Raw genomic sequence first — 26,937 nt, 5'->3', positions numbered from 1 at the left:
TGTATGCTAATGTTAACTGATATTTGTACATGCTCCCCACTGCTAGCATCCTGCCTCAGTTCCACCTCAGATCATCAGGCATTAGATTTTCATAAAAAACTCACAGCCTAGATCCCTCGCATATGCAGTTCATAGTAGGATTTGGGCTCCTACAAGAATCTAATGCCTGATGATCTGAGGTGGAGCTGAGGTGGTACTAGTGCTGGGGAGCAGCAGCAAATACAGATGAAGCTTCTCTTGCTTGCCCACCAGTCGCCTCCTGCTGTGTGGCCCAGTTCCTAACAAGCCACGGACTGGTGCTGGTCCAAGGCCCAGAGGTTAGGGACCCCTGCTATAAAATATTCAAGTGGAGAGAGAATTCCACCTGGAATTCAGGGTAGCAATGCAGGGCTGTGGATGGACATTTGGGTCTTGAGTGTATTGTCGACATAAGAAATGCTCATACTCGTAGAGAATTTTAATGAGTTCATTTAAGCCAAACTGATGACAATGGCCAGGAAGCAAAATCTCAATGGACTGAGAAAATGCTTTGGAGAATAGCAGCTTTGCAGCAGCATATTTTACATATTAGAATCAAAAGAGGGTATATGAAGGTTACATTAAGAAAGGAGGCACCTGAAAACTGCAAAGGAAAGGGCTTGCAGAAATGACCAACTCAGTCAGTTGTAGATTAACCACACCCTATGGATCTTTAAATGGCATTCTGGAAACTTGTCACACCTAAAGGAGTAACGATCTGTAAATGGATAAGACTAATGGTCCGGAAATTCCTTTCCCCTTGCAGCCTCCCCTCGCCCGCCCCCCGCCCCCGCCCCCCGCCCGAAACTCCCCCTCCTATCCAGAGTCAGGAGGTGCATGTAGACCCTCAGACAAAGGAGTCACGTGCCCCTTGCATGGAACACTTACCAGGGTATATAAACTGTAAGAAAACTAACCAAAACGAGCTTGTGCCTTTTGCCTCATGAGCTCTGAGAGTCCAAATTCTTCCAACGGGTGTGTTTCTGGCAACAACATGAAATCCAATGGTGGCAGATTAAGGTGGCAGGAGAAAGCAAAGTGGGGAAATCTCTGGGATTAGATAAAAAGTAAAATGGAGAGACATACTTCTTTTACACTGGTGGGTACAGGATAGTTAATAATTAACATTTACAGTGCATAGAGATGGTATGTAGGAAACAAGATAATCATGAGCTGTTCTGTGGTCTTGTGCAGTGGGCTCTGGTGCAGTGGGCTGTGCCCTGAGGGGTCCAGAAAGAAGGGGATGACTCTGATATCCCAAGGGTATGCTATCTTAAATGCACAAAGACAATAGACAGGCTCACTTAAGGTAAAGATTGACCTTTGTTAAAGAAGCCGTAGGCCTAGGGTGTGACTACCCACCATGACCCACTTTTAGGAATTTTTATGTTTAAATCATCCTATGTGGGTAATTTCAGTCTGAGTTTATAGGCCCACCATGCTGGCCTCCGCTCACCTTGTCAGATTAGTCCGTGTCCCCCTTTTTGTCCACAGTATCAACAGCACTTAAAGCTTTGAGATTCACTGCTACCCCAGAGAAAATGATTATAAGATGAAGAGAAGCCTGAGCCCTGAGAACTGAGTCCTAAGGCACTCAAACAATCAGAAGTCGGGGGAAATGATTGTCAGAATCCACCCAGGCACCTCCACCATGTCCATCTAAGCTTGAGCACTACATATCCCAGAATACTTTACGCTCTATATTTCCGGGTTAGAGCTTTCAAGGAAGTCCCACGAGATTTAGAAGGCGGAAGTGAGGCGGAAGCCATTACTCTGGGGAATGCGATCACTACTTACGGGGTCTTTGGAGTACTCTGCTGCCGTTTCCTCTAAGTTGTTGGGGTCCGTCTCCCTCCCTGTGGCACACTGGGCCTCAGTATGAGCTCGTCTTTTCAATGCAGTTTTCGTGACCTTTGCTCCTACTGATTTCACCGTTAGTCGGGTAAGCTCCGCTTTCCTCATTTAACCCTTTACACTCAGCCTTCCTGAGGACCCGATAGGTCGACGAGGCGGGGAAAATTGGGGGCGGGGGAGCAGGGGTGGGTGGGAGGACCTGGGACTGGGAAGCCAGACAGCCAGGGCGAGGCGTTTTTTTTTTTAGGCCCTGTGATCAGCGGTATGAAACGCTGATGACGGGCAGACCGAGATTTAAGACCACTATATTTAGTGGCAAGGGGCGGGCGCTGGTGATCTGGTCAAAACTGACAGCTGGGGGTGGAGACGGAAAAGCCTGTCCCAAACGAGTGGCGCTTTACGAGGGCTCAGGAATTGGAGACTCCGAGGATAAACTACTTTCTTTTTGCTTTTCTGGTCAGTTTCCTTTTGTGGTCAGTTTTGTTTACTTTTAATACAAGCACATTGATTTTCTTTTTGGTAGTATTTTTCTTGAGTCCTTTTTGTACTTAAACTTTTCGGTGCACTTGTCTGTTTATTTTATTAACTTGTAGTTGACTCTCGTGTAAATAGTCTATAACTAGATTGAAAATTCACTTCAACATTGTTATTTAACATCAGAGTTTGTCCATTAATAGTTATTGTGATTACTAATATTTTGCATTGATTTTTATCATCTCGTTTGGTGCTTTCTGTTTAGCCTTTTCCTCTAGGACCATGTGCAAAAAAAGGTAGGAGAACACACACTTAAAAAAAAACAGCAATAGAACAAATCCACAGACCAGACCAAGAGAAGGTTACGAAACCTTAGAAACCTGTGTGGTCCTTAAGTGCATCCTCCTCTTCTCCCAAGATTTTCTTTATGCATTTTACTGCTTATATGTTTTCCCCAAAATGTATTCCTAATTTTGGTAATAATTTGTGGATGGACTCACACTCAAGTATTTTCAGGTGCATGTTTTTTTTTTTTTCCTATATTGATGCAACTACATATTTTAATGATTTCTAAATATCTTGTAGATGAAGTTCGTATACCTACATTCTTTTTTCAGGTACCGTGTGGCTTAAATTTTACAGTCAGTTTACAAAGTTTTGTATACTGGGGTTTCGTTTTCAGGTTGTGTTCAATAATGAGTTTGAGAATATTGGCGTTATTAGGCCATTGAAACTTTTAAACAAATTATATTCATTTGCATCTTCTGTAATGCCTTTTAATAAAGTTTTTTGGGTACCAACAAAAGGAATTTATGGGTTTTTTTTTGGGGGGGGAGATTTATTTCTGGGAACTTTTTGTTGTTGCTTTGAAATTACATTCTTTTCCAATAGCTTTGTATATTGAATTTAGGTTCTGCAAGCTTGCTAAATTATATATATCATAATTTTTGTGTAGTGTTTTGGATGTTCTTCACCGACAATTTTATCTGTATAGAATGAATAAGTAAATATTTATAGTTTTTGCTTATTACACATTTTTAAATTATTACTCTATGGTGGGCTGGCTGGGGATTTCCAGTAGCTCTGAATGGAGTTTGGATAGAACGCAGTCCTGTTTTCTTTTTGATCTTAAGGGAAATTAATTTTAATGCTTGCTGGGAGGTTTTTTTTATGTTTTGTTTTGTTTTGTTTTTAAGATAGTGTTTATTAGGTCAAAGAGGCTCTCTTCCTAGTTTTAGTTTTTCTCTTTTCTCATAAACAGCTGTTAGCTTTTTATAAGTGATTTTTTTCCAGTATCTACTTTGATAACTGTCAATGTATTTCAAACATCGTAAATGATGTCTGGCCTGTGATAGGTGCCAATACTGTTTGTGCATGGAAAAAAATGGGTCAATAATATGCTCTTTTTACTTGTCTGATAGTGTGGTGAATTATATCAATGGAATTTTCTAATTTTTTATTAAATTAGCATCGGTAAATACCTTACTTGGAAAGGATGCTTATTAATTGTATCATTTTGGCTTCCATTTGCTAATGTTTGATGATTTAGATCTATGTTTGACTAAAATTGGCTTGTAATTTTCCTTTTCTGTTTCAGGTTTTTACCAGCTTCAAAAAATGGGTTGGGTTGTTGTTCCCTCTTTTTTCTAAACTCTGGAGTATTTTGCATAAGAGTAGAATGACTTGTTCCATAAAGGGAGCTGTACCAGGAAAAACCATTAAGGTTTGGAGTTAACTTTGTGGGAATTTTTAAAGCTGTTGTTTCAGTTCCCTTAAAGGTCATAGGGCATCCAAATTTTCCATTTCATTATGGTAAGTAAAATATTTTTAGAAATTTATTCATACCATCTAAGGTTTAAATTGTATATTCAAGGTTGTTAATAATGTGCTCTTATAATTTTAATGCTTGCTACATCTGTAATGTTACCTGTTTTTTTCACTTCTTTATTTATGTGTTTCTTTAAAAAAAAAAAAAAAAATCCAGCCGGGATTTGGTCAGTGTTGTTTTTCTCAAAGAACTTTTGGCTTGATCAAACCACATTATAATATGTATGTTTTCTATTTCATTATTTTCTGTTCTTTATAATTTCTTTCCTTTTTTAAAAAAATTTATTTTAATTACTTTCAAGAGTACAGTACATTGGTTAGACATTTATATAGTTTGTGAAATGATCCCCCCAATTCCTCCCTCCCTTCCTGACCCTCCACCTAACCAATGTATTAATGCTAACTGCATCAGCTGCTCATTTGTACTACTTTAACCCTTCACCCCATCTTCCCAGCACCCCAAACCCCCTCCTCTCTGTCACAAAATTGTCCACTATATGTGTGAGTCTGTTTTCGATTAGTCTATTTTTATTCCTTAGATTCTACATATAAGTAAAATCATATAGTGTTTTATCTTTTTCTGCCTGACTTAAATACCATCTAGGTCCATCAAAACAATATCTTTTTCCATCCCCTTCTTTTTAGTCTCTGTGTGTCTTATAAGCTGAGTCTTTCGTATTTTTTCTTTTTAAAGAAGTCCCTCCAACATTTCCTGTAATACTGGCTGGGTGGTGATAAATTCTTTTAGCTTATTTTTGTCTGGGAAGTCCTTTATCTGTCCTTAAACTCTAAACGATAGCTTTGCTGGATAAATTATTCTTGGTTGTAGATCCTGGGTCTTCATCCTTTCAAATATGTTGTGCCAAGCCCTTCTGTCCTGCAAAGTCTGTTCTGAGCAATCGGCTGCCAGTCTTTTGGGTGTTCCCTGTTTTTCTCTTGCTGCTTTTTAATATTCTTTGTTTGTATTTAACCTTTGGCATTTTAATTATGCTGTATCTTGGCGTGGGCCTCTTTGGATCCCAGATTTTTGGAATTCTCTGAGCTTCCTGGGGTTTTATGTCCATTTCCTTACCAGGTTAGGGAAGTTTTCTATTGTTATTTCTTCAAAGAACTGTTCAACATCTTGATTTTCTTCTGTTACGCCGATCAGACGGATATTTGGACTCTTAATAGTGTCCCATATGCTCCTTAAAGTATGTTTATAGTTTTGGCATCTTATCTCTTGCCATTCTGATCGAGTGTCCTTGGCTTTCCCATCCTCTAGCCAGGGCATTTGATCCTTTTCTTTATTCACTTTGTTTATTCCATTTAATAAACTTCTCAGATAATGTGTTCTTCATTTCAGACTGGTTTCCTTTTATAATTTCCATTTTTATGTTTTTTATCTCTGTGTTGAAGTTCTCACTGAATTTATCTACACTTCCCAAAAGTTTATTGAGCATCTTTATAACCAGTGTCTTGAACTCTGCATCTGTTAGATTACTTGATTCCATTATATCTGGATCTCTGTTCTCTTGTCTCATATGGTTTCTGCTTCTTTGTTTTCTCATTTTGGCTGCCTTTCCGTGCTGTTTCTATGCTCCTAATTTCCCAGTCTTATTAGTGTGGATTTGTGTAGTAGGTGTCCAGTGGCACAGTCCTGACAGGAGCTCAGCTGCAGGCCAAACTTAGCTTCAGCCTCTGCCCCTCCAGTGCCACCTGTTAAGATTCAGCAAGCAGTCCACAGATGCTGTGCTTATAGTTGCCTCAAAAAGCCACACTAGAAACTGAGGCCAGCTGTCTTCAGTGTGATTCTAGGTGCTGCTCAGCAAGGGGCAGCTGACTAAGTGAGGAGGTACCTGGATGTGGCTTGGGAGTGTGGGGTTTCAGGGAATCCTCTGGGCAGAGTGGCCTCTGTTATCCATTTTGATGCTGTCTCAGGTATGGCAGTGCTGGTCTGCACACTGGGAAGGGGGAGGGCTCAACAGTGGGATAATGGATACTGCTGGCACTTCTGCCAGGGAGAAAGCCTCGCCTCCCATGCTTGCTCCAACAACTCAATGTCCCCTTGTAACTCCCTGGGGTCCCCTAAGCACCTATCCTTGCACCGGCGCTCAGAGCAAGCAGGTTCGTCTCTGCGAAAGTTTGCTCGCTGGCATGGCCCCTTTAAGTGGCATCTGCAGCTGCCGCAACCTTGGTCCCACTGAGCTGCTAGGGAGTGGGCAGCCTTGCATCCTCACCCCATCCTACCTCTAATCATCATAGGGAGATTTCTTCTCTCCCTAGTTGTAGGGCTTCTGTTCATCTATACCCCTATGCGACTCTACTTGCTGTTTGCTCCATGTTTCCATCTCAACTTTGATGTGGTCGCAAGATGATAAGCTTCTATCATGTATGCCATTTTGCCCAGTCTCCAAACTTTGTATTTTTAATTTTTTTTTTTTTTTTGTATTTTTGAGGCTCTGGTATATTTAGGGTTTTCTTGAATTATGATTTTCATTATGTAATACCTCAGTTTTCTCTCTCAGCCTTTTTGCCTTAATTTTTTCTATCTAGTGTTAATATATTTAAACAAGGTTTTTCAAAACGTGTTTTGTATATCCTTTAATTTCCATTCTTGTCATGTCCTTATGTTTTAGATATGTCTTGTAACAGCATATAACTGGGTTATTTTTAATCCATTTTGAGAATATTTCAGTTGAAGCATTTAGTCTCTTAACATCCTATGTGTTAATATATTTGATTTTTGAATTTGTTCTTTTTCAATTTCTTTTTTTGTTAGCTTCCCTTGATTTAAGTGTTTTTTTATTCTCCTTTGTTTCTGAACATTTTGAATTTATTTCCATATTTACTCTGAAAAAATTAGTCTTAAGAGGGCAGGTATCTCCTTGTTTGTAATAGGAGGGAAGATCATAGATTAGTTTTGGGAGGAATTTTTGTATACTGAGAGACCAGAAAGTAAGAAAGATTCCTTTAAACTTTTTAAAGTAAAATATAATTTACAAGAAAATACACAGATCTTAGGTAATCAGTTTGATAATTTTTTGACAGTTGGTACATTGTATAACCACTGTCAAAAAGAAAATGAGAAAATTTTAGTCGCCCCAGAAAGTTCCCTCTTCTCTCAGTTTGTCTCCATCTCATGCTCCTTCTTTGAGGCAACCACTTTTTTACTTCCATTGACTTAAATAAATAGGTTTTGCTATTGACCTAAATAAATTTTGCCTATTCGTGGATGTCTTATAATTGGTATGATAGAGCATTTTTTTTTTTTATATCAAGCTTCTGTTGGTCAGCATTACAGAGACATAGCCATGTTATGTCTCTTAGTTTCTTTTTATTGCTGAGTATTATTCTATTGTACATATCACAGGTTGTTTATCTGTTTTCTTGTTGATGGATATTAAATTGCGTACATTTTTTTTGGCTATTATGAATTCAGTTGCTGTAAACATTTTTGTGTTAGTCTTGGGCATGTTTTGAAAATTTTCCTTTGGGTAAATATCTAGATGTGGGATTGCTCAGTCAAATGATAGGTGTACTATTTAAGAAACTTGCACATTGGTTTCAAAAGTGGTTGAACCATTTCCGATTCCCACCATCAGTATGTGGGAGTTGCGGGTATGCCACATCCTTGCCAACATTTAATGTTCATGGTCTTTTTATTTCAGCCGCTCTAGAGGATCGAAATGTTATTATTTCTAATTTACATTTATTTAATGACTAATGATGTTAAGTACCTTTTGCCATGCTTATTATATTGGTCGTTAATTTTTTTTTAATTAAATTTTTGAAGTATCTAAGTCTGACCTTTGTTGAGTTGGTACTTTATTTATTATTGTTTTGTAGGAGTGTTTTAATCTGAATATGAATTCTTTGTCAGGTGTATGTACCTCAAATTATTTTTCCCCAATCTGTGGCTTGGTCTTTTTGTTTTTTTATTTTTTTAAATTGAGTTATAACTGACAAAACATCAGTGTCAGGTTTACAGCATAACAATTGGACATTTTTATGTGTTGCAAAATGATCACAATAAGTTCAGTTAACACCCCTCATCACACGTAGTAACAAAAAATTTTTTTCTTGTGAGAACTTTCAAGATCCACTCTCCTAACTATTTTCAAATAGGCTGTACAATATTATTATCTATAGTCACCATGCTATTCATTACATCCTCATGACTTTCTCGTTTTATAACTGGAAATTTGGACCTTTTGACTTCTTTTACCTATTTTACCTACCCGCACCTCAAGCAACCACCTTAGTTTTTGTTTTGTTTCATATTGCCTTTTTTAGGTTTTTGCATTTAAGTGAGAACATATGGTACTTCTCTTTTTCTGATTTATTTCACTTGGCATAATGCCCTCAAAGACCATCAATATTGGAAATAAGATATAGATATATTTTTTTTATGGCCGTGTATATATACCTCATTTTCTTTATCCACTTATTCACTGATGGGCATTTAGGTTGCGTACATGTCTTGACTATTGTAAATGCTGTAATCAATGTGGAGGTGGAGAAATCTTTTTTGAATTAGTATTATCTTTTTCAGATAAATACCCAGAATTGGAATTGCTGGATCATAAGATAGTTCTAGTTTTTAATTTTGTGCTGACTGGTCTTCCCAAGTACCTTCAGGGAGGAGGTAGATGGTTGGAAGTATCCAGGACTGGTCTTTTGCTCATTCTAGGTTATAATAGGCAGAGGGTTAAAGGAGTTTGGAAAAGTTAATTGTAGAAGTGATGGATCATGATGAGTCTCAGCTGAATAGGTGGGGCAGTGAGAAGGGAAATTTGCTGTTAGGTAGCAAGATGGTAGAAGCATGGGTGGCCTGGAATTGTCTCTAAAGTAAAAAGAGTTCAGGTGAGAAAACTGTTGTGTAGAAGTTTTGTCAAGAAAGCATATTTCTAAATTACTGTCTGCGAGGTAAAATTGATTCTAGCGGTGACAAGGCCTGTGTGTTGGTGGACAGGTGTATATGTTAGCTTGGAGTATGGAACTAAATGGCATTAGAGATTGGAACACGTGTTGCTAGATGGACCATTCTAAACCATGCCAAGCCTCGAAGTGGAAGAACAGAAGCCTGGGGCCCAAATGTTTAATGAGTGAGGATGTTTAACAGAGTTGTGCTTGGTGAATCCTACTTGAGGCAGGTCAGGGCTCTCTACCACACTGTCTGGATGTTTTGCCTAAATAAGGTAAAGACAAACCTCGCTGCTCAAAAGAGGAGATACTAGAAAGCAAGAGTCAGAACTGTCCTGTGAGCAGGAGAGATAGAAAATCTTTGACTTCTCCTAGTAGTCTTTTTATTATTCACTGCAGATGCCTGCTCAGAATCCCACGAGAGCAAGGGAGTAGCTTTCTGGTGCTAGTCCCCTGCTGTTAAGGAAAATTTATTATCATCCTCACGGGATGGCAGCTCTTGGTCTCTCTCCCACATGTGGTAAGTTCTTGGGGTAAAAAATACCCTTAGAAATAAGCTTAAGTGGCCCCTGCCACTTGACCAAGGTCAAGCGTGTGCAAGGCCAGAGGGAGGGCTGCCAGGGGAGGATGCATGAACTGTAAAGCAGTGGGAGCAAAGCCTTGGGAGGGCCTCCAGCTGACTGTGTCCGATTCAGTGTCTTTGTGAGTTTGGGTGAGGGAGGAAATGTGTGCAGTTGGTGTGACAGGAAGGACACAAGTAGGATAACCCTGCGCTATCCCATTTTTTATTTTGATAAATCTTAGTAAAGTAAACGCTCTTTTTCTTAGAGCTTTAACTTTTCACTCAAAATTGAGGCTGTATACCACTTTTTTTATGGGTATGTTGGCCCACCTCTCTTTCCTGTCCGAGAGTAGAGCTGGCCTGCTCTGGTTTGCTGTAAAACCTGTGTGTGTATGAGTGAGTGAGTGAGTGAGTGAGAGAGAGAGAGAGAGAGAGAGAGGATTTGGAATGTGCACTGCACACTTATAGGTAGTGTGGGTGGTTTCCTGGTTTGTGAGTATCAGGTAGGCTTTAATTCTCATGGATTCTGTTTTCTCTAGCTATATCCACCCAGGACCCTGCCCATATTCAGGAGTCAGAAATTACTCTTTCTTCAAAAGATCATTTCTGTCACCAGGATGTGGACCTGCTTGCTTGTACAAGCCTGGAGCCTCATATGCCAGCTAATGTTGTTTCTCAGGTACACAGGATCTTAGGGCCCTCAAAGTGTGGGAAAGGCACTTTCTAGAACACTCCCAATATCACATGTTAAAACCTTTAGATCTTTATCCAGACTAATCAGTGCTTGATTAGGACACAAGAGAAAGAGCCAAAGAATGTTACGAGGCTGTCCTGGTAATGTGGTTTTTAGGGGAAATGACTTATATCAAATGCCCCTCTCATAATATGGCTCAAAGTGCTCAAGCCAGGCTAGAAGTGGGAAGAGATTTTGGTTCCTTGTCAGAGTTATATTTGAAGCAATGAGACAGAATGAGATCATCTCATAGGGAAGAGAAAACAACTGCTGACTTTCGGAGTAAATGTTGAGACACCAAAACCTTATATTGCAAATCCTTTGTTTTGAGTCTCTCATACCCAGTCAGCCTCTGCCATCTTTGAACACAAGCTGGTTTCTCACTGACTCCAGATGTGTGTGGTGTTGCAGGAATCAGTGACTTTCCAGGATGTTGCAGTGGACTTTACTGAGAAGGAGTGGCCCTTGCTGGATTCTTCTCAGAGAAAACTATACAAAGATGTGATGCTGGAGAACTATAGCAACCTCGCCTCAGTGGGTAATAACTGGCATCATTTCTTCACTCCTGAATCTAATGTTTTTATTTTAAGTACTTGCCATGACCCAAGAACTGTGTGGGGATTTGGAACACAATTGTGAACAAGCCGACCTGATACCTATCCTCCTGGTATCTCCCTATGGATATTGAGACCTGTCCATTACATTGACCTTGGAGGTTGTCAAGTGTCTGAGCTTAGGCATAGGTTTCTGAATTAAGAAATTCTTCTTAATTTCTGAGTTAAGACATCTTTTGAAGGACAAAAACATATGGGTATTTGTGATTTTGCTTTTTATGAAAGCCTTTCACCGTGTCCCTTAGAAATTTGTGTCCATCATTTTGCTGCTCCTAAGTCAGTCTTGTCCATCTTCAGAACTCTGACTTCAGAACACGTGTCTTCTGCACGATCCTCCCTCAACATGTGTCTTTCCCGTGAGTAGGGTGTCAGGTGGGCAAACCCAGCCTCATTTCCCACTTGGAGCAAGAAGAGGAGCTGAGGACAGAGGAGAGGGAATGTCACCGAAGCACTTGTCCCGGTAAGCACCAGACAGACACAGGTGCTTCTGAGTATCGGCTCTGTCCAGTGACTGGGGTGGAGGGAAATCCATTAGGAAATATGACCCCAGGAAATTTGAAAGTGCTCATTCTCTTTCACTGCTCCTCACATTTCTCAGAAATCCTTCGGTGTCACTAATTCTCCACCTTTAAATTTGACATGGCCATGTGGACTTTGTTTCACCCTTTCATATTCACCATTGCGGATCATACGCTCTCTGTCATTATCAGTGTTAGTCTTTGAAAAGTTACTTCTTAGTGGTTTGATGTAAAAGTCTACCCCTGTCATTACCAAGTATCTCACAGGGCCACAATTTTTAGTCATTATTACTTAAGTTGCATCCTTCCTTTTCATATCACTTTCTTTCTTTAGGGTTTATATTTGCCAGTGATTTGTTTTTGTCACCATCATCCCACCATTTCCTTTTTCCCGCAAGTTAATCTTTTTCCAATTTGTTTCAGATTGGGAGACGCCATCTAAAACCAAATGGTCCATTCTCATGGAAGATATTTTTGGGAAGGAAACATCCAGTGGTGTGACAATGGTAAGATTTCCTTGTTATAATTGTACATCTTCAACATTAGGATAAGACTTGGGCAGCTCAAGTTAGAAAAGCAGCCTAAGAACCAGACAAGTGGCAGTCCTCAAGAGACACTGAATATTACTGATTTGAAGGGGAAACCTTAAACCTAACCCCAGACTTTTCCACCTAGAGTTCTCATGAGTAAATTTTTTCATACCTATGTCTGAAGTATTGAGCGTTGGGGCTCAGTTCGGATTTTAACAGTTAACAGTATATGTAAAAAGCTTTGTAAAAGTTATACACGTGGAGTCTTAGGACGTAGCATGAACCTGTTCTATTTGATAGAGCCCAGATGAAGTAGGGGCTGCACTTTTGCACTTTAAATTATGACATCTGTAGTCATAGTGATGTCCTTCAATTTATGTTAGTGTATGTGCAAATAATTCTTAAGAATGTAATGAATATGGAAAATGCTTTAATTAGCACTTATCTCAATTAATAGGAAAGAATTCGTCTTGGAGAGAAATCTACTGAATATGCTCACCTGTTTGAAGTCTTCAACATAGGAGCTCATCTTACTCAGCAAATGGGAAGGCACACTGGCAAGAAGCCCTATCACCGTCGGGATTATGGCGTGGTTTGCAAGAACAGGTCACATCTAACCCAACACACGAGCATTTACAATGGGAGAAAAATGCATGAATGTCATCAGTGCCAAAAAGCTTTCACCACGAGTGCTTCCCTTACACGGCACAGAAGAATTCATACTGGGGAGAAACCCTATGAATGCAATGCCTGTGGGAAAGCTTTCAACGATCCCTCAGCCCTCAGGAGTCATGCAAGAACTCACCTCACAGAGAAGCCCTTTGACTGCAGTCAGTGTGGAAATGCATTCCGAACCCTCTCTGCCCTGAAAATACACATGAGAGTTCACACTGGGGAGAGACCTTACAAATGTGATGAATGTGGGAAGGCATATGGCAGGAGCTGCCACCTCATTGCACACAAAAGAACACACACTGGAGAGAGACCCTATGAATGTCATGACTGTGGGAAAGCTTTCCAGCATCCTTCACATCTCAAAGAGCATGTCAGGAATCATACTGGTGAAAAACCCTATGAATGCACACAGTGTGGAAAAGCCTTTCGATGGAAATCTAACTTTAATTTGCACAAGAAAAACCACATGGTAGAGAAAACATATGAATGTAAAGAATGTGGGAAGTCCTTTGGTGATCTCTTATCACGGAGAAAACACATGCGAATTCATGTCGTAAAGAAACCTGTCGAATGTAGGCAGTGTGGGAAAGCATTCAGGAACCAGTCCATCCTTAAGACACATATGAATTCTCACACTGGAGAGAAACCATATGGGTGTGATCTGTGTGGAAAAGCCTTCAGTGCAAGCTCAAATCTAACTGCACACAGGAAAATACACACTCAAGAGAGACGCTATGAATGTGCCGCCTGTGGGAAAGTCTTCGGTGATTATTTATCCCGGAGGAGGCACATGAGCATTCATCTTGTAAAAAAGCGTGTTGAATGTAGACAGTGTGGGAAAGCCTTCAGAAACCAGTCAACCCTTAAGACGCATATGAGGAGTCACACAGGAGAAAAGCCGTACGAGTGTGATCACTGTGGGAAAGCCTTCAGCATAGGCTCAAATCTTAATGTGCACAGGAGAATACACACTGGTGAGAAGCCCTATGAATGCCTGGCCTGTGGGAAAGCTTTCAGTGATCATTCATCTCTTCGGAGTCATGTGAAAACTCACCGAGGAGAGAAACTCTTGGTGTCATCAGTGTGGAAAAGGCTCCAATGACATGTCTTCTTTAATAACATGAGACATCAGACTAAAACGTAACCTCATAAGCGTTAAGGAAGACAGGAAAGCCTTTAGGAACCCATTTTACTGAGCACAAAAGAGTATATGTAACTTGGGAGAAATGCAGTTTGCGTAATGATTGTGGAAAGACTCGAATTTTTTTCTCATCACTTTGGAGATTCGTGAGAACTCACACTGGGGGAGAACACAAATATCTGTGGCATGGAGAAGCTGTCAGTCTACATTTAGCTTTTAATAAACATGAGAACTTAGGGAGAGAAACCCCAGCCTGGCATTTAATGTAGAAATGACTTCAGCACTACCTTGTGCCTTCTGGGCACATGAGTAAGCACACTAGAGAGAATCTGAAAATTAATGACCAGGCAAAACTTTCTTTTTTTTCACTATATTCCTCATGTAAGAAATAACAAAAGAAAAACATCCATAAAGTAAAAAACATGGAAAAGTCAGTAACGAGTCAGCAAATAACAGCCAACTGTCCGACTTTGTATAGTTCACAAGCTAAGAATAGCTTATATTTTTAAGGCAGAAAATTGTGACAAAGACCATACGTGACCCACAAAGTCTACAATCCTTGCTGTCTAGCTCTTGACAAAAAAAGTTTGCTAACACCTGTTTGCACAGCAGTGTTTCTCAAGAGGGATTGGTTTTGCTCTCCAGGTGATATTTGGCAGTATCTGGAGATATTTGGTTGGTAAAACTAGGGGAGGCGCTACTGGCATGTAATTGGAAGACATCAAGGATGATCTTAAATATCCTACGTACTATGCATAGAAGCCCCCCAGAACAAAGACTTATGTGTCCCCAAATAAGGAGAAGTTGAGAAACATTAACCTTTGACAGTACTTCAGTTTTTATGAAACTTGAATACCCACTCTAAGAGAATTTTCTGTGTAAAACTTCAAAAATATAGTCTATGTAATTCAGGAAACATGAGATTACCTCCATTGCAGACAGTCCCTGTGTGGGGATGATTTCAGCCACAGACCCCCTCACTTGTGCTTATGAGAATTCATTCATACCCCCAATGGAATTTTATAGTGAATATGAAATTGCATTCGTCAGTCTTTCATAATAAAACAGACCCTCATTAATTTTTAGTCTTTGTTTTTGAGGTTTAAATTACCCTTATGCTGCATCATAAAAGGTTTGTATGTATTTTTTTTTTATTACATTCTTAATAGTGTGTGAATTTCCTTTTGGATGACTTGCTCGATCAGTGGACTCTTTAAAATCTTATTATGTACCGGGTAACATGGTTATTTCGAGTATCTCATTCAGATGCATTGTGATCAGAGCATGATGTCTTCAGTAGGTAGATCTTTTGATATGTTCTCAGCCTCTTGTCTGGTCAAGAGTGGCATATTACTTCTAGTCGCTTCCCTGATATCTCATCTTTCATATCAAGAAAACCCAAGTTTTGTCAGATTAGTAAGGTGTGCTATTTTTAAAATCTCTTAGAAGTTTTCTTACAATTAGTACCGTCCATATCCTGCAGTCTGGCTATTGACAAACAAGCAGATATTATTGGATGAGTTGTGAGAAGGCTTTTGAAAAGAGGGTCATTCTTACATGGATTCTTCTTCATGTTTTTGTTGTCGTTGATGATGTTCTTTGCTCTTCCCTCTGCTTCTCACCTTGCAAGGAGAACCGGTATCTAGTGTTAAAAGATTCATCTTGTGCCCCTGGGGATGCAAACCACAGGCTAAGGAGAATCCTGCATAAAACTCAAATGATTGCGGCTTACCCAGTGGCTCCTTTGAGCATCTACACTAGCCCCGGATTTTTTATTTCCAAACTTCTGTTACCTGAAAAAAAATAAAACTAATTGGTTTAAGCTGCTATTTCATTTTTTTTTTTTCTATTTAACATTTTATTACTGATGGGAGGGTTCTGCTACACCCAGCTGGATACTTTCTACAACCCATTCACCTGGTCATTAGTGAGTTTTTATAACTGCTACTGGTCTGGGTATAATCTTATGTTTTTAATTGTCAGATATGGATTTCCAAATTCCTTTTTTTTATTTTTAAATTAAACATTGGGTGACATTGGTTAGTAAAATTATATAGATTTAAAGTGTACAGTTCAATAATACCTCATCCACATATTGCATAGTGTTCACCACTCAAAGTCAGAATCTTCCCTCACCATATATTTGACTCCTCTCCAGGAGTCCAGCCTTTAAACCAAGTTTTTAAATTTGTATTTCAAGTCTTTTCTATATTTAAACATTTATCTTTCTGACTTTTTGTATTCTTCCTAGATTCCTAAGAAGCAGGAACCATCAGTTTCTTCCTTTTGCATATGAGAATCTGAAGCAAGGAAATATAGGTGACTTGTCTGAGTCAACTTGTTGGAAGTAGTAGTGCTTGTATTTGAACCCTGGTCTCTGGCTCCAGAGTCCATATTTCTTTCATGTCAGGTCTCGTTTATGTCCCAAGTCTGTATAGTGCATTAGGATATTTGCTTTCATGGTGCTTACATTCTACTTGGGGTTGAGGCACCTGATGAGTTTATATCTCAGATGGTGCTCAGTGCAGTGGAGGAAAAATTAAACGTGGTGATGATGAATAATGAGAAATTTAGTGGAGCTATGGGGTAGGTAGGGAAACCTTATAATTTAAGGGACATTTGGGCAGAGATGCAAACGAACTGCAAGGGTGGGATGTATTGTAATGTGGGAAGAGTGCCCTTGGCAGTTTAAAGTCCATGAAAAAGAATTATCCTTGGGATAGCCACATGCTTGAGACAAAGGGACCAGTGTGACTAGAGTGGGTCAAGCTCGCGAGTTGCTGAAGATAATGAGGTCAGAGCTAGATCAGAGTCCCAATCATGGGGACATTTTGTAGGTTAACTGGAAGGATTGGCCTTTCACTCTCAGTGTGTTGAGAAGTCAGTGGAGGATTTTAAACAAGTAGTGACAACTATCCAATTTCAGTTTTTAAAGGGTTACAGTCATTTCTGGGTTTATAGGCTAAATACAGGGACATGGTAACAAAAACTGGTAGAAGGCCATTGCCTTCAAGTTAGGTACAATGGTGGTCAAATTTGTAGTACTGGAAGTTCGAGAGTCACATTGACAACTAGCCATAGTTTTTTTCACTTCTAGATACTGATTCTTTGTATTATTATCCCACAGCTTATAAACCTTTTCTACTGCTAATGTACAGTTAGTTACTGGACTGTTTCCATTTTTCCAGTCATGAGCAATGCTGCTTTAAGAAAATTTTACATACCTTCTAGAATATCGGTGAGTTACTCCAGGAGTGTGAAATGGCTGAGTTGTAAGGTTTGAGCATGTTCTATTTATGAGTATATGCCAAAGTCATTTCTGCAATGTTTGTATAATACTTTGTGTATCTGGGGTAACATTCAAAACAGATACTGAAATGCAGAAGTGTTTAATTCGTGTAAATTATCACATGAACACATCCATGTAATCAGGCAAGAAGTAGTATTACCAGCTGGCATCCCTTCTTGCCTCATCCAAATGACAAACCCTTCCCTATGCTCCACAGGTGACCAATATTGTGACTGACATGTATTGGGTATTTTGTTTCTTACAAATGGAACCATGTAAGATATGTCCTTTTGTGTGTCTGAATTTTCCCTAATTTTTTTGTGAAGTTGATTTGTACTGCTGTGAGTATCTCTAACTAGTACATTTTCTTATATTCCATTATTTGATTATCTTCCCATTTGTTTAAGCAATTTGCATTGATGGACATTCAACTTCTCAGCTTGGGGCTATTGTAATAATGCTGCTGTGAGCATATTTCAATATTTCTCTTGGGTGTATACCCTGGACTGAAATTTCTGGGTCATGTGGGATACATATGTTTATTTTTAATAGATGATGCCAATTTTCCAAGTGATTGTGCAAATTTGTTTACTAAGAAGCTATTTTATTGATTTGGATAAGATACTAATTGCCCGCCTCTTTCTTACTGCTTTATGTATTCCAGATGTGAGCCCTATGGTTGGATATGTTTCGTAAATATTTTGTCCACTCTGTGGCTTGTCTCTTCAGTGTTTTAATTAGTGGTGGGTTTTTTTTTTTGTTTTTTTACAAAATGTTTTAATTTTAATGTCATCTAATCTTTATGGACAGTATGCATCTGTTCCTGAGTAAGAAATATTTGCCTACCTTGAAGGCAAGAAGATATTCTACACTTTCTCAAGTTTTTAACTTACATATATCTACAGTCCATTCGGAATTGATTTTTTGTGTATTGTATGAGGTAGGATTAAGTTTTGTTTTTTCCACATTGACCCATCATTCATTTAAAAAGTACTTCTTTACTCCAGAGATCTGGGATGTTATCTTTGTCACATACTGAATTCTATGTGTATTTGGCCTCATCTGAACTTTATTCTGTTGGTCTATTTGTTTATTCATACACCATACCACAATATTTAAATTATAAGAGACTATAATAAGACTATAATAAGTTTTAATGTATGTTCCCCGTTCCCCCTCATGGTTTTTCTTTTTTAGTGTTTCCCCTGGGTATTCTTGCTTTTTTTTTTTTTAAATGCACTTTTTTATTATTTTGTCCAATGCCATAAAAATTAGCTTGTTGGTATTTTTATTGTCATTACCTTAAATTTATAAGTCAACTTGGGGAGAACTAATATCTCTATAATGTTACATCTTCTTATTCAAGAAAAGGGATGTCTGTTCATTTGTTTAAGTCTACTTTAGTGTTTGTTAGGAATGTTTAAACTTTTCCTTATAACGAGTTTTTGTTTTTCCTAAGTATTTGATCCTTTATTGTAAGTGAAATTTTCTCTATCATTATGTCTTCTCTTCACAGTTTATGTATACGAAAGGTAGTAATTTCATTTCTTAATTTTACAACCTGCTTCTTCGCTGAATTCTTTTATTTTTTGAGATTTGTTATTGCATTTTGTGGGGTTTCCAGGCATACTGCCTTACCATCTGCAAATTGATATAGCTTTACTTGTTTACCAATTCTTATGCCTCTAATTGTTTTTGCTTGTCTGTTTGCATTGTCTAGTACAGTGATAAACAGTAGCAGAGAAAGTGGGCATTCTTGCCTTGTTTTAGGGGTAATGCCCTTGATTTTTTTCCATTAATTCAGATGATGTCCTTTAGAGCTGAAGTATATATTTATTTTATATTGAGAAAGGTTTCTATATTCTTGAATGTTTTACCAGGAATAGGTGTTGAATTTTGTCAAAGTCTTTCTGAGTATGTCTTTCTGAGTATCTGTGAAGAGGATCATGATTTCTTTCCTCTGATTTATTAATATAGTATATGATATTAATAAATTTCTCAATATTCAACAAATTTTGCATTCCTGGAATAAATTTCACTTGGTCATGGTGTGTTATTTGCCCCCCAGCCTTATTGTATTGAAATATAATAGTGCTCATATTTACATTATACAATTCAATGAGGTTTTTTTCAGTTATAGTTGGCATAACCGTAATGTTACTTTCAGTTGTACAGCATAGTGATTAGAACTCAAGTGATCACCCCACTAAATATAGTATCTCTCTTCCCCTTACATATTTATTACAACACGGTTGACTATTTTTCTTATGCTACACTTTATATCTCCATGACTATTTTGTAACTGTCCATTTGTATTAATTCTTGTGCCCTTTTTCACTGTCCTTCCAATCCTCCTCCTTTCTAGTACCCTTCAAAATATTCTCTGTGTCTATAATTTTGTTTGTTTTTGTTATTGCTTATTTTGTTCTTTAGATTCCACATGTACATGAAATCATGTGGTATTTGTCTTTCTCTATTTGACTGACTTCATTTAGCGCAATACCCTCTAAGTCCATCAAAGCGATATCTTTTTCCATTCTTTTCCTTTTAGTCTGTGTGTGCCTTTTTATCTGAAGCGAGTCTCTTGTAGGCAGCATATGTAGGGGTCTTTTTTCCTTATCCATTCAACCACCCTATCCTTTGATTGGAGCATTTGAGGTAGTTGTGGATAGATATGTAGTTATTACTATTTTTTATTCGTGATTTTGATACATGATTTTGCTACGTGATTTTGATACAAGAAGTCTCTCCAACATTTTCTTTAATAGTGGCTTGGTTGAATACCTTTAGCTTATTTTTGTCTGGGAAGCTCTTCATCTGTCCTTCAGTTCTAAATGATAGCTTTGCTAGATAAAGTATTCTTGGTTGTAGATCCTGGGTTTTCATCACATTGCAAATTTTGTGCTAAGTCCTGTCCTGCAATGTTTCCTTTGAGAAAACAGGTCCCAGTCTTATGGGAGCTCCTTTATAGGTAGCTAATTGCTTTTCTCTTGCTGCTTTTAAGATTCTCTCTTTGTATTTAATTATGATGTGTCTTGGTGTGGACCTCTTTGAGTTCCTTTTTCTTGAGACTTTCTGAACTTTCTGGGGGCTATATGTCTGTTACCTTCACCAGGTTAGGGAAATTTTCCTTCATTTTTTTTTTCAAATGGCTTGTTCATTTCTTCTTCTCCCTCTCCTCCTTCAGGTACCCCTATTACACGAAGGTATTACGCTTAATTTTGTCCCAAAGACTCCTTAAGTTATTATATTCGTGTCTTCTTTTTTCTTGCTGTTCTGATTGGGTGACTTTGGCTTCCCCATACTCTCTATTGTTGGTTCGATCCTCTTCTTCGTCCACACTATTAATTTCCTCTAACATACTCTTCATCTCAGATAATGTGTTCTTCATTTCTGGCTGGTTCCTTTTTATAATTTCCACTTCCATTTTTATGTTTTTTATCTCTTTGTTAAAGTTCCCACTGAATTCATTTATTTTTCCCCTATGTTCATTGAGCATTTTTATAACTAGTGTTTTGAATTATTCATCTGTCAGATTGCTTGACTCCATTATTCCTGGATCTCTGTTCTGTTCTCCCATATGGTTTCTGTTTCTTTGTCTTCCTATTTCGGCTGCTTTTCTGTGTCTGTTTCTATATACTATGCAAAGCTCCAGGCCTTATTAGCATGGCTTTGTGTAGTAGGTGTCCATTGGCACAGTCCTGAGAGGGGTTCAGCAGCAGCCCCAGCCTGTGTTTTTGTGGGGTCACCTGTTAAGATTCGGCAAGCAATCCACAGATGCTGTGCTTATAGTTGCCTCACAAGGCCACACCAGAAACTGAGGTCACCTTCCACCAGTGTGTGTCTTGGCAGTGCTCAGCAGGTGGCACAGGAGACCACAACTAGATGTGGCTTGGGTGGGGCCACGAGTTGGGGGAGGCAGAGTTTCAGGGAATCCTCTGGGCAGAGCAACCTCTGTTACCCAGTTTGATGAGGTCAAGGCTATGGCAGCACTGTGTTTGCACACGGAGAAGGGAGGGCTCAACAGAGAAACAATGAGTACCACCAGCACTTCTGCTCGGGAGAAGGCCTCACCTCTGGCCTTCGCTCAAACAACTCAGTGTGCCTCTCTAAGTCCCTGGTAGCCCCTGAGCAGCTAACCTGGCGTTGGTGCTCAGAGTGAGTAAGTTCATCATCACAAAAGTTTGCTTGCGGGCATAGTCCCTTTTAGAGGCATCTGCCGCTGCCACAGCCTCCACCTCACTCAGCCGCTTAGGCCTGGGCAGCCTCATGTCCTCGCCCTTGTCCTACCTCCTCCTGTTGCAGGGTGATTTCATATTTCTCTCCCTAGTTTTAGGGCTTGTTCATCTAGACCCCAGGCGACCCTGTTTGCTGTTAGCTCCGTGTTTCCATCACAACTTTGATGTGGTCGCAAGAGTGGACAAACAAAGCCTCTATCACGTATGCCCTTTTGACTTGATCATGATGTATCATTCTCTTAATGTGGTTTTGGATTTCGTTTCTAGTATTTTGCATTGGTATTCATGAATGATAATTGATCTGTAGTTTTCTTTGTACTGTCCTTATGTGGTTTGGGTATTAATATTATACTTGCTTCAGAAGAGGAATTAGAAAAATTTCCTTCATTTTCAGTGCTCTGAAATAATTTATACATTATTAGTACTCTGGTTTTGGAAGATTTGATAGCGTTCCTTGTGAAACCATCTGGGGTCAAGTGCTTTTTTTAGTGGGATGTTTCTTTAGGTACTTTATTTCTTTTATGATATTGTTCTGTTTTACACTTTCAACTTTAATGACATCAAAGTTGGTAATCTCTATAGTCCTAGGAAGTTTGACATGATGTATTGGTAAAAGGAACAGCAATAGATAAGCCTTTAGAGTGTTTCATTTCTGTAGCTAGAAGTTGACCTGTGTTAATGGGTTGCTGTAGTTATTTTGTCAGAGGCTAAGACTTCCTGTAGTGTCCTTATTTTTGTCTCCTCTGTTTTCTTTGGGTTCTTCTAGAGACTCCTTAAATAAGGGCTAAGACTAGCAATTCTTTTCACTGTAGTTCTATTATACATGAGCCCTAGAAAATTCTTCTCACCCTGCAGTTTAAGCAACATGAGTTTCTAAAGACAAGTTTCAGCCTTAGACTCTTGACAATAGTTTTGACTTAATATTTGTCATATATATATTTTTTATTTAAAATAGCTTCTCCACCTTACACAAGAAGGTGGAAGATTTGAATACTCTACATAGGTTAATTACATAGGTTAATTCAACACAACATGGTAACGTAGTCATTCACCCACAGAAGGTAGGTAGGGAGAGTCAGCTTATCAGCTCAGACACTGGTACTCTTTGTCAGAATGCTTACTTGCTTCACTTGTCTGCTGTGCCTTTCATGCCTGTATCAGCTAATGAATCAGTTAGGCTGATGGTGATGACAGGAGAGACACATCGTTACAGGACTTGAGTCTTCCATTTGCCTTCTTGAAATCTCTGCGCCCTTTCCACTTGCAGTGCTTCTATGCAGGTCTTTGTGTGAGTGATAGGGGCACTTGCACATCCTTGAGTGAAGGTGCTAAATGCACTGCAGGCCTCGTTCAAAGTTTTCTGAGACTCATTAGTAAAGAAACAGTAATCACTAACTTGCCCATATTCGGAAAAAATGTGTACCATAGAGGCCAGGCCTAAGGGGAAGGGAGCACTTTCTCTCAGGATTGAATAAAATGGGGCTATTCTTTAATTAGGAGCTTTGGGAATCCAGTGCTATTACCCGCTTTATCACTTCAGTTAGCAGCACAGAAGGAAACAATTCCCACCTCTACCTAAGTGTCCCAGAGCTCTTGAATCTCATTGCAGTTCTCTGCCAACTCTTGGGACAGAGATAATACCTTACCCAGTCTCTCTGGAGGAAACTTCTAATTATGCTCTTACCCAGTCTTCTTGTCTCACTATTGCTTTCAATTATTGAAGTCTCAGCAGGAACAGCTAGCTCTATCTAGTGTAATATTTGCGTAACTCCAGTTAACTCATGATTTTTTCCTCTAGGGAGCCACTAGTATGAGTTAAGTGCCTTACACTGAATTTGGCTTTGGGAAGAAAAACAATGAGACATGGTACTGTCCTTAATGGAGTAAAGGTCAAGGAGGAGAGAGAGAGACAGAGAGAGAGAGAGAGACAGAGAGAGAGACAGAGAGACAGAGACACAATAAGATAGCGGATTTAGCCAGTGAATCCATTCAGGAAGTCCCAAGGAGAGGACGTTGAACATAGAGCAGTCAAGCAAAGCTATATGGAAGAAGTGATGCAAGCTAAGTGTAGAAGGCTTATTTTTCATGATCAGATCTGAATAAGCATGCCAATCCTAAGAGCAAAGTCATGGAAAAGGTAATTCATTCTCTGGTATGCAAAAGGACAATCTTTGAAGTAGAAAATAAAGCTGGAGGCCTAACATGGGACAGATTATGTAACACACACGCACACATAGACACACAGACATCAGCACTTTACACACCAGGCTCAATTTAAACGTTAATTGAGGTTGACAAATTCATTGACATCCGATGAGATTTGACATTTAGAAAGGTAAGTTGTGCCCTTTAGAATGGAATGAAGGGGTCCTGTTTACATTTGCTACAAAGTAAACTACACAAAACACAGTTTAAAACAACTACAATTTAGTTTATGATTCTGTTGGTTGACAATTTGGGCTGTGCCTAGCAAGGCTTACTTGTGTCTTCAGTCAGCTTCCAATTTGGTTTGGGAGTTACTTGCCCTTCCCTTGGGTCACATCATCCAATGGTCTAGGTGGGGACTGCATACATGCTGCCAGAGGGTTCCAGAAGAGCCCAAGCTCCACTATGCAAGTGCTTGTCAAGTCCCTGCTTGTTTTGTGTTTGTCTGCACCCCATTGCCCAGTGTAATCACATGGGTGAGTTCGAAGTGGAAGGGTACTTAGACTTTCACAGAAGGGATATGGGTACAGGAAAGGGAAGAAATAGTAGCTATTTATATAGTCATTGCAGGACCGGTTTTTGCATTGCTAAGGATACTTTGTTCTTCAATTCCCTGCTGTAGGGAGTCCTAGGCTGGGACTATTTTCTGGTCCAATCCTTAGTGTCTAGGTCCAGAAAAGTCCTCTTTTGGACTCTGCAGATCTGGCTAGCGTGTGGTGCTCTAGGGGCCGTTAAGAGGGCTAAGGCTTGCACAGGCCCCCTCTCATGTGGCTTTCTTGTTGCTCTGAGTCAGTTTTGGAGATGTATTCAGCCCCTTCTTAACTCATAGCCTGATCAACCTGCTAGCCAGTTTTTCCAACTCTTCTGATAATGGAGCCCTCCCCTGCACTGCCACCCCCCGCACTCCCCATGGCAATGCAAGCTTATGGAATTAATAGGGTTAATGGGACAGAAGAGTCCCTGGGTGGCTGTTCACAATTTCTTTGCATTTTCATGTGGTCAACATAGACCCTGATGACCCTCATGGATCTTGTGATGACTAACAATTATTCAGTGCTTATGCCAGACACTGTTCTGGGCTCTCTTAATGTGTAATATTTAATCCCCACCAGAACTCTTCAGGAAATGTGCTATCATCCTTATTGTTATAGATGAGGATATGGAGCTACAGAGAAGTAACTTGGGCAAGATTGTACCATTAGTGAATGATGAAGGGAGATTTGAACCTAGAGACCTCTTAGCCATTGTGCCCTGTTGTCCCTCAAAATGTAAGTGCTATGAAAACTGGAATGAGTAGGAGGATAGTGCCCAGGGTAGGCCTATTTGAAGAGCTGACAGTTTTGATTTGAAAGCTAACTTGTGAGAAGGAGCCAGGCATGTGAAAATTTGGTAAAGCATGAACCAGGCAAGAATAACAGATTGCTTTGAACTTTTATTTCAGATCTGGCTCATATGGATCCACAAAGATCAGAATTTTCTTTCTCTTAAAGTAGATACTACAAAGAAGTTTCTTATTAAAGTCCTCAGTATAGGTCAGTGGCCACCACCAAAACAGATATAGTAAATAAAATTTTAGGGAGCCAAGGAGGTCAATATAGACAGTCTAGATAACAGTTCCCAGACAGACCAGGGGAAACAGTCCAGCAGGCATGGTACTATGTTCTAGCTAGGACAGAGCAGAAGGTTAAAGATGAGCCAATAATGTGTAAAAGTTTGTTGTTACCCTTCTCTTTCCTCCCCTGCTGCATTCCTGACTTGCTTTCTCCTTCCTTGATGCTTGCAAGAGTCTATATCCTTGAAATAGTTTATTTTCATGAGAAATTTAATTATTGGTTGGTCATACTTTTTCCTTGGTAGGTGGTGAGACTTTCGGTGTGCTGCTTCAAGTTTGTCTTTGGTTCAGGAATGTCTCCTAGTATATCATGAATAGCATTTCATCTCTATGTCTTCAGATTACATATTCAGCAACACTAATTATCAGCACTTCCAATCTCTATCGTCTGTCCTCAACTTCTGTGATCTCACGGAGAGTAAGCTCCTCTGATGAAAAGTCTCCTCAGAGCCTCCTTCATGTCCCTGTTCCTCAGACTGTAGATGAAGGGGTTCAGCATGGGAGCAACCACCGTATACATCACTGAGGCCATTGAACCCTTTCTGGAAGGCTGGGCTATTCCAGAAGTGAGGTAGACTCCAAGGCCAGCACCATAGAACAACGAGACGACTGAGAGGTGAGACCCACAGGTGGAAAATACTTTATACTTCCCCCTAGCAGATGAAATGCTCATTATGGAGGAGACAATTCTAGAATAAGAGAAAATAATCCCAGTCAAGGGAATAACACCCAGCAGGCCAGTTACAAAATATTGTAGGATGTCATTGGCAAGAGTGTCAGAGCAGGCAAGCTTGAGCATCTGAGCAAGTTCACAGAAGAAGTGGGGGATTTCTATCACTTTGCAGAAGGACACTCTCGAAACCATCAAACTTTGCAACAAAGAATATGTCAGGCAGATTAACCAAGACAGCAGAAGCAGTAGACCACAAAGGCGAGGGTTTATGATGACTGTGTAGTGCAAGGGGTGACAGATGGCCACATACCGGTCATAAGCCATCACTGTCAAGAGCAAGTTATCTAGCCCAGCAAAAACCATAAAGAAATACATCTGAGTAAGGCAGCCTTTATACGTGATGTCTTTGCTCTGTGTTTGGATGTCTACTAGCATCTTTGGGACTGTGGTGGAGGTGAAACAGATATCAGTGAAGGACAAATTGGAGAGGAAGAAGTACATGGGAGTGTGAAGGTGGGAGTCAGAGATGATAGCCAGGATGATGAGCAGATTTCCTATAACACAGGCTAGGTACATGTAGAGGAACAGCCCAAAGAGGAAGGGCTGCTGGTCCATATCTTCTGAAAGTCCTAGAAGGATAAATTTTGTAATAGCTGTTTGGTTCCTTGCTTCCATATAAATTTATGAAAATTGCCTGGAAAGAGATAAGAATAATGTCAAAACAGTGGAAAAACAGGAATGTGCCATACATTTCAAACTCATTCACTCACAAAATCTTATGTTTTACCTAAGAGTTTTTTTTTTTAGTTGATGAAAATCTCTTCAATAATTTCTTTCCTTCCTGCTTTTACCACTACTCTCTGTGAGACCTCTTTAAAATGAATGCCCCACACCATTCAGAGGTCTTCTTTGCATTGTTCCTGACTTATGACTTGTCCACTCTGCTGTATAATTCCTGTGGAAGGCAGTCATTCTCATGAAAATCTCCTTTCTGCCTTGTAACTGTGGTTTCTGGAAAATGTAGAGAAGAGGTAGATCATTGAGAGTTGCAGAATTTAATGATGTTTTT

At 39.5% G+C, this 26,937-nt stretch overlaps 2 protein-coding genes across 3 annotated transcripts; one reads left to right on the top strand and one right to left on the bottom strand.

The window, feature by feature from the left end:
• Positions 1–1,766: 1,766 nt before the first annotated feature.
• Positions 1,767–15,680, top strand: ZNF317 (zinc finger protein 317). 2 transcript variants are annotated; one of them, XM_016153531.2, is made up of 7 exons: positions 1,767–1,960; positions 9,478–9,598; positions 10,180–10,319; positions 10,785–10,911; positions 11,352–11,447; positions 11,929–12,011; positions 12,493–15,680. In XM_016153531.2, the coding sequence occupies exons 2-7, from the start codon at positions 9,568–9,570 to the stop codon at positions 13,810–13,812; spliced, it is 1,797 nt and encodes a 598-aa protein (XP_016009017.1). In that variant the 5' UTR covers positions 1,767–1,960; positions 9,478–9,567; the 3' UTR covers positions 13,813–15,680. The 2 variants fall into 2 exon arrangements, with proteins under 2 accessions (XP_016009017.1, XP_016009018.1); XM_016153532.2 differs by lacking the exon at positions 1,767–1,960 and adding an exon at positions 2,073–4,158.
• Positions 15,681–25,604: 9,924 nt separating this feature from the next.
• Positions 25,605–26,543, bottom strand: LOC107515128 (olfactory receptor 7D4-like). The gene has a single exon (XM_036233761.1). It carries the CDS (start codon positions 26,541–26,543, stop codon positions 25,605–25,607), a length of 939 nt encoding a protein of 312 aa, XP_036089654.1.
• Between the last annotated feature and the right edge of the window lie 394 nt (positions 26,544–26,937).

Source organism: Rousettus aegyptiacus, unplaced genomic scaffold (genome assembly GCF_014176215.1).
Source record: "Rousettus aegyptiacus isolate mRouAeg1 unplaced genomic scaffold, mRouAeg1.p scaffold_m13_p_16, whole genome shotgun sequence".
Taxonomy (NCBI): domain Eukaryota; kingdom Metazoa; phylum Chordata; class Mammalia; order Chiroptera; family Pteropodidae; genus Rousettus; species Rousettus aegyptiacus.
The sequence above is the reverse complement of the archived record's forward strand: the minus strand, read 5'-3'. Positions and strand labels throughout refer to the sequence as shown.